This window comes from Helianthus annuus, chromosome 11 (assembly GCF_002127325.2).
Source record: "Helianthus annuus cultivar XRQ/B chromosome 11, HanXRQr2.0-SUNRISE, whole genome shotgun sequence".
Taxonomy (NCBI): domain Eukaryota; kingdom Viridiplantae; phylum Streptophyta; class Magnoliopsida; order Asterales; family Asteraceae; genus Helianthus; species Helianthus annuus.
Genome location: NC_035443.2, coordinates 13,030,549 through 13,039,231, shown reverse-complemented (window position 1 = coordinate 13,039,231; position 8,683 = coordinate 13,030,549). Strand labels below are relative to the sequence as shown.

General features: G+C 36.3%; 1 protein-coding gene across 1 annotated transcript; it reads left to right on the top strand.

Annotated features, from left to right (window-relative positions):
- Window positions 1-3,745: 3,745 nt before the first annotated feature.
- Window positions 3,746-5,851, top strand: LOC110896020 (tryptophan aminotransferase-related protein 4). Its single transcript, XM_022143429.2, has 5 exons — window positions 3,746-4,072; window positions 4,236-4,530; window positions 4,630-4,904; window positions 5,005-5,285; window positions 5,453-5,851. The coding sequence occupies exons 1-5, from the start codon at window positions 3,771-3,773 to the stop codon at window positions 5,665-5,667; spliced, it is 1,368 nt and encodes a 455-aa protein (XP_021999121.1). The 5' UTR covers window positions 3,746-3,770; the 3' UTR covers window positions 5,668-5,851.
- Window positions 5,852-8,683: the final 2,832 nt, after the last annotated feature.

Below are 8,683 nucleotides of genomic sequence, written 5' to 3'. Positions count from 1 at the left end.
AAAGAATTATTTTTAAAGATTGTTGGATACATTGAAGCAAGCGAAGAATGGTTTGAAGAACGTTACGACAGGAGGGGCAAACGAAGTTTCACGCTGATAAAAAATGCACATCCGCCATTCGCCAACTAGCGACAGGTAACCCTCCCGATCAATTTGATGAATACTTAGCTATGTCGGACAGAACTTCACGTGAATGTTTGCAATTTTTTTGTAACGCGATTATTAAATTGTATGGTAAAGAGTTTTTGCGTAAACCGACGAGGCATGACATCTCACGTATTTACGCCGCACATGAGGCTAGATGGCATTTTCCAGGGATGCTCGGTAGCATCGATTGTACACATATCGAATGGAGAAATTGTCCAAGAGAGTTGCGAGGGGTGTATGTTAGGGGTGACGTCAAAAGACCAACCATCATACTTGAAGCAGTGACGTCGAATGATTTATGGTTTTGGCATTCATATTTTGGTGTTCCAGGTTACAACGACATCAATGTTTTGCACACGTCGCCTTTGTTTCAAACCGTAATGGATGGTACCGCATCCTTCTATCCATTCTATGGTAACGGAAGATATTACAGACGAGGCTTTCTTCTTGTGGATGGTATCTACCATCATGGTCTGTTTTTGTTAAAGCTCCTTCATTTCCTGTCGAGGTTAAAGAAAAGGCGTTCAAAAGGTTGCAAGAATCGGCAAGAAAAGATGTTGAGAGGGCTTTTGGTGTTTTAAAGGGTAGATGGGGCATACTAAACCGACCGGTTCATACGATGAATAAGAAAACAATACATAGCATAGTGTATGCATGTATCATATTGCACAATATGCTAATCAAAAAAGACGGACGTGCAATATCTCATGATTGGGTGCCGGATCCTCCTACGCAAGTTCCCGTTCCCGAAAATATCCAACAAGACTTGCGTGATGAAGAAATTCACTTTCGGTTGAGATACGATTTAATTGAACTTGTAGGTTCTTTAGGTTTGGAATTTCCTAATTCGGACGAGGAGTAGATTTTCTTTATGTATTTTTTTATTGTAGTCTAAAATATTTCTAGAAATATTGTTTTTAATTTAAATGAAATTTATAATTTATAATTTTATTGTTTTATTGTTAATTTATAATTTAAAAACAAAAAAAAAGTTGTGAGTGATGGAATTCCATCACAAGCAAGTGATGGCATTTCCACTAAAATACATCCCTAGTGATGGAATAATGTTTGATTACATGGCGGAACTTGATTGAAAGTTATGAGTGAGTGATAAGTGATGGGCGCCCCTACCCCCTTATTACATAAATCGTCAAATTAACTACTAAAATTCATATCATTTGTTCTCGTGCTTATTCCTCATAAAACCCAACTAACATTTTCTATTATCATCCATTAGGGGGTAGGGGCGCCCCGTGATCGGCCCCATAACGCGTGATCGAAAAAAACACCACCGCACATACGTTTTAAAACGCGTGGATTTCATAACGCGTCAAAATTATCACGCGTTGTAAAATTGAAAAATTAACCGTTCTGGAGGGACTTGATAGAATAATGCTAATTTATAATTTAAAAACAAAAAAAAATAGGTTGTAAGTGATGGATTTCCATCACAAGTGATGGGCATTTCCATTAAAATCCATATGGAATAATGTTTGATGACATGGCGGAACTTGATTGAAAGTTGTGAGTGAGTGATGAGTGATGGGCGCAATATAAGTATTTTGATGAATCAACACGAAACTAATACGCAAAATAAATAACTCATTAAGAAAATGTGTCAGGTAGGATAAACAGGTCAAAAGGTGTCCGGAAAATATTTTACAATACATTATTCGTTATGAAAAACAAAACATTTTTCCTCTAACAGTTTTAAATCAACTGGAATTGGCCTAACATGTATAAGAGGTTCACTGTTTTAACCCTGAAATGTTTTTACCATGTGGACACACCCTTTTTTCAGCTCTAGTTCTATGACATACAAAATCACTATACTTATATCACAATTTTGAATGGAATAAACACATTGAAACACTATATCTTTCATCTTATATATACAACTTATTAAATGTTTATTAACCAGTATCTAAATAAATGAGATTCACCATACAAAGTTTTCCTTATATTTGAGAATACAACTACAAACCGGGTCAATCTAAACATTAATGCCTTAGTCTGAAAGAAGGCTAATAAAGTACATGTGACTCCTTCAACAAATATAAAGGTACACATTATGAGTCAGCTTTAATTTACCCAATGAAAACGAAAACATAGCCTTTGATCATAGGATATCTCGGGACACCGTTGGTAAATACGGGGCCATGGCAGCTGCACTTTATTTGTCTAGTTTTTTTTTTTTTTTTTTTGGTTGTTGGAACCATGACCAATTGATCAGGCAATCATCATCTCAGACAACAGTATCAAGTATCACCACATGAGAGTAACTATTGAATCAAACACATTACTAAATCATATCCACAACTTGTAATCCTACTACTCTATTAACCAAAGTAAAGTAATTACTAACACCTTATCCTAATTTCTTATAAGAATGTTAGGTACTTACAATGATCGAACCTGTTAGGGGCAATGAGAGAAGATTTGGTGCCTTATACAAATAGAAGTGCACAAGGAAGATCGTGATAACATAAATAAGACAACAACAACAATAAAGCAAAGTTGCACAAATGCTTTGAGAACTTGTACACTATACTTTCTTCTCACAAAGCAAAGTTGGTTTTATAATAGGTAATATAATATAATATAATATAATATAGGAAAAAAGTTGAGAATTAAGAGCCAAAGTTCAATGTGCCTTCTTAGAGATGAAGATAAGGACCATTGGCTCTCACCACCTTTACAAAATTCACCAGAACATATCTTCCTTTAAAATCATACTGAGCAAAAGTAGAAAAATTAAAAGAAATACACACTTAGAACAAAGAACACATAGGTGGTTAACATAATTACGCATTGACAGCGATTACCTTCAATTATTAGGCGCCTCTGACCACCAGCCACTCTCACGCATGGCTTCATGATGTACCAACTACGCGATGAGCTGATCTACATAAAAATGGAGAGATTCAGAAAGAGCTTACCATTCTTGTCAGAACCGATTCAAGTCTCAGACGTTGCGGTTGTTCAAAATCATCTTCAAGTTTCTAATACTTATCTACATAACAGTTTTGTTTTAAAAATACTTATCACTGTTTTGGCGACAACCTTTGAAATATTATTATTATTTTTTTTTTTTCATGAACATTTTGCCACCAACTCGGTTCTAATTCTTTGCGACAGATTTACGATCACTTTTAACACATGTGAAATAACTAAAATAATGACAACAAAACGTTGGTTATGCATGCGAGGCTGTTCAATCTATCTAGAAACTTGATCCAGTTTCTTAATTCCGGGTCTTTTTCATGGCTTTTTTTAATCACAACAACCATCTCTATTCTCTTCAGATTATGAAGACCAATATTATGTTACTAATATGCAAACGACTGTGATACGAAGTTGATTAGTAATATAATAAACACTAACTAAAAATGAAAACACGTTGTTAACAACGTTAATCATGTAATAAAATATGGCTTACAAAAAGAGTATAAACCCCACACTGAGCCGCCCATCTTGGCCATCCAATATCTAATTACATATGAGATTCACACGTACATGAGCTTGACCGGGTGGATCATACCCCGTTCCACTATATATATGTAATGACAACGTTTCATACTGCATCTTCAAGCCTGCAAAAATCTAAGTGACCTACGAACAAAATGAAGAAATATTGTTATGGAATATGTTTCTTAATTTCAGTAGCAATCAATATATTATTTAGTATACATCTATATGTAGGTGATGGTCCGAATCAGGAGATTAGTTGCCGGTCGTCATTGACATGGAGCGAGAAAGCAGCCGCAGAGGCGGAGGCGGTTGCAGCAATCTCATGCTCCGGCCACGGTAGAGCATTCCTTGACGGTTCGATATCTGACGGTCAACCTGTTTGTGAATGCTATGGTTGTTACAGTGGCACTGATTGCTCAGAATTATCTCCAGGATGTGCTGCTGATGCTAATAGGTATATAGATTTCTATTGCAGATGTCGGACAAACCAAAAGATAACTACTTATGTAACGTATAAATAAATATACATATTTATTATGTCCATTTCCAACACAATATACATATGACATTATTAAAATTTATTCTTAAACCAGCTGTAACCTTTATGCATGTTGCAGTGGGGATCCTATATACCTTGAGCCATTCTGGATGCAAAATGCAGCGGATACTGCAGTCGTCATATCGGGGTGGCATCGTATGAGTTACGAATATGCTGATGACCCTATGATGTCACCAGAGCTCGACAAGTACATTCGTAAGCTACATTCAGTTGCCGGGAATGCGATCACTCAAGACCGATACATTGTCTTTGGTGTCGGGTCGTCCCAACTTCTAAGTGCAGCTGTTTATGCGCTTTCCTCTCAAAACTCTTCTTCACCATCCAACGTCCTGGCTTCCATGCCGTTCTATCACGTAAATATCTATCTATCTATATAATTACTTATTATATATTCCAGTTGTATGATTTCTTTCTAATTATATAGCTTTTGTTTTTTGGTGATATACATACAGTTGTACAAGGATCAAACAAGGTTGTTTAACTCGAAGAACTTTGTGTATAGAGGAGACACAAACTCATGGCAAACAAATAACACGGATGTTATTGAATTTGTAACCTCACCAACCAATCCAGGTGGGGAGTTGAAGAAATCGGTTACAGGAGGGAAGACAATACACGATCATGCCTATTTTTGGCCACAGTTTACACCTATCCCGGGCCCTTCAGATCATGATCTCATGATTTTTAGTCTTTCTAAGCTCACTGGTCATGCCGGTACACGCTTTGGGTATGTTGTTTACGCCGTTCTAGCTTCTAGTTTTTTTCAATTATCATCTGTCCGGTATATATTGAACATCTTTCTTTGTACGTTGATTATATATATATAGATGGGCGATTATAAAAGATAAAGACGTATATGACAAGGTTTTAAACTATATCTACTTGGCTAATGCGGGGATTTCAAAGGACACTCAATTAAGAGTTTTAAAGGTTCTAAAAGTCGCAATGAAAGCAGATGGAAAACCCTTCTTCGAATTCGCTTATAACCAAATGAGTGACCGTTGGAATAGATTGACTTCTGTCTTCTCAAAGTCAACAAGATTTTCAATCCAGCCAAGACATCCTTTGCATTGCAATTTCTTTCACCAAACTAGGCAACCATCTCCAGGTAATTTTAGTTCATAGGAAAATCTGGTTACTTATTCTAAAATAACATGTAAAACTTTTTTAACTTTAAAAGAAATTCAAAACTAATTATAATAAAGCTAGCTAGTATTTTGGTATATTCTTGAAATGTTTGTTATGAACTTATGGTTTGATAAATAACAACTGCAGCCTATGCATGGGTAAGATGTGAAAGACAAGAAGACAATGATTGTGCTGCGGTGCTAAAAGCCGGGAAAATCATCGGCCAAAGTGGAAGTACCTTTAGCGCCAAAGATCGTTATGCACGACTTAGTCTAATTAAGAGCCAAGATGACTTTGAGCTGCTTATGCAACGACTGACCGAGCTAGTTTCTCTTGAAAACCACAACATAGAGATGATATGAATAGCTAAAATGAATTCACCATTATTTATAGAAACTCTTTAGGACTTATTAACCATCTTTGTAATATAAACTTGTTAGGGTGGTTAGATTTCACGCAACTTAATGGCGTTGCTTGTAACATCTAATAGGTCAAAAATAAAATATGATTCATTCTCATTTGTAAAGTTTGACGTTTATCATTTTTATTTCTCTTAATTTATCTGAATTCGTCTGGTTACGGAAAGTAACTTAAAATCCCTTGTCTTTTTTAACCTGTCTCTCATAGTCAGGGGCGGACCTACCCATGATGGTGGGTGGGCGGCCGCACCCCATGAAAAAAAGGTGTTTAGTGCTAATTTTCGTCGAAAATCCCATTCGCATCCCTTGGATTTTTTCAACGCACCCCTTGAAAATTTTCCACCGCCCACCTTAGAAAAAAATATTATGAATTATAAAAAAAAAATTAAACACCCATTATTATGAATATATATGTATATAACACAATTTGTATAATTATTCTTTAACCACTTCGGCCCCGCGGGGACAAAAGTGCAATTGCACTAATTTTAACGTTATTTTAATAATTTTGTGAAAATAACGTTAAAAGCGGGGACGCTTAATCATGCATCATGCAGTGGCATTGATAGTCGAAAGACAAGAGGGTACATGCACTTATCGGCCTCTTTACCGAGAGTTAGCGTCTTATGTCCAAGGCTTGATGCAAAACTACTATGAAGCTTCTTCGAGGTAGAGGTAAGGCTCTCTTCATTTTACCCTCCTTGGGCCCTATGTTAGCTTTGCTATTGGTGGGATTTACTGAGTATGATGATGATGATTCTTTATGTGACACCTGTGCCTCTACAACCATCCAAAAAATACCAAATTTATGACATATTGTGTTTTATACTTGGGATTTGTAAAAATATGTGTATCGTTTGCACATATCAATTCATGTTCGATTTCAAGCTTTAAATCGCTTTCTGGAAGGTTGTACGCGCACAGACGCGTAAATATAACCACTTTAATGCAATGAACACTCCAGAATAGTGAAATACGCTTAACATACCTTAAATAACCTTTACATAACTTAGAAATAAGTTTTGGAGGGTTTGGTGTGGCGAAATCAAGTTTATTCGCTTACAGGGACTAATTTCGACAAACTGCGAAAGTATGCCGATTTGTACTGTAACGAACATTCCGGAACTTGATCATAAGTTAAATATGCCCTAAATATCCTTTACATAGCTTAGAAATAGGCTTTGAGATGTTTTGTGCGCAAAAATAAACTTTCTTGATCAATAGGGACTAAAAGCGTCAAAAAGTGCACAAGTTGGAATTTTCGCGCATATCTTACGTTCTGAATATATCCGGACATCCAAAAATATATGTAATCATTAAAATATTTTATTTTAGTGATTGGCATGATAAAATTCCATTCGTCGCTTAATTTGAATCGTTTTTGCGTTCGTTACGACTTCCGTCGTAATTAACCGAACAACGCAACTGTACGACCAAACGAACCGACATCCGAGATGTTTTTGAGCATATTTTAAGTTCCCTATACTTTAACATCATTTTAGAGCTTTGAAATGGGGTTAACGAGGCTTAAAAGTTCCAAAAATCAAGTTTTACAAGTGTAGGGACCATTTTTGAAATTTCTGACCAGATTCAACGAACCTAGTCCAATTTTGAAGTGTTGATGGTTTTAATGGCTGATTTTGGATGCTATGGGCTCAAATTTTTTGGTTTTAAACATTCGCATGGTTTTGAAAACCATGAGCCTAAGTGGAGGGCCAAGATCAAAGCACGAAATGCGAGGAACGATCCTAACGGTTTACCGAATCCTATATAAACCCATGCCTTCACTTCATTTCAACTCACACTTTGGTTCAATCAGCTCTAAGTTGAAGTTATTACTTCACACCTGAGTTGTTTGAATCAAAACTTCCTAGCTTGGACCCTTTGTAAGTCTCTTTCGTGCTTTTTATGCGTTTTTAGCACGAAAGTCAAACAGTGTTTGACTTTCTGGTTTGACCACGAGTTGGTCAACACGAAGTTCGTTGAACTTCGCAATGTGATCGTAATCACGATGGTTTTAGTCCCGTGTGACTAAACCTACTGATTACCACGTTGATTAGGCGTAGTGACGAGTCGTAGTTTCGGCCAAAATGCGTATTCATGCGTATTTTGTAACCAAACTACTCTTGGGTATCAAAACCCTTTGTTTTGGTATCAAAACCTGTTTTCTAACTTAACTAAACATGTTTTAACATGTTTAGCTCATCACTTTTAGTATATTGCTTGTATAGAGTCGTAAGTCAAGCGGTCTTATCAACCACTTAGACTTTCGAACTAGACCCGTTTGGTCGATCATTAGGATCCGACCAAGCATGTTTAGTGACCGTATTTGTATAGGGAATAACCTTTAGAGGTTATACCTTATGGTCACTTCGTTTAGTTAATTGTATGATAGGTAGTTTATATGCCTTAGGAAAATGAGCAAAATGCCCTTTTTACGCATAAATTCATTTTAAGCATATGTAACCTAAATTTTTATATCTAAACTGATTAGGTAACATTATTAGACATGTTAAGGCATATAATACTTGTCATAGGACTAGTTAGGCGGTCCGAACGCGTTTTACGCAAACGACGCGTTAAAGTAGCGTAAGCTACCTAAACGGGTCGTAATGGGTCGTAAGCACTTAGGTTAGGTTTCGATTTAGTATGTAGGCTTTGTTAAACCATATCATATGAGTTCCAATACTCATTTGGTTTACGAAACCTCATCCTATCCGATCTTCCGATTTAGGTCCGGTTTATTTACGTAGTTACCTATATTAGGTGCCGTTTGATTTCTGTGATCTCTAGCATTGCTTGGTTGTTACTCAAGGACTTCTAGGCAATCTCAAGTGAGTACATAGTCCCCTCTTTTACAGTTTTCAACTGTTTTGGGGTGAAACACATGTGCCTACTTGTTAATTTCATGTTTCCATGTTTTCATATCATATACTTGCTATGTTCATTAGTACACTAT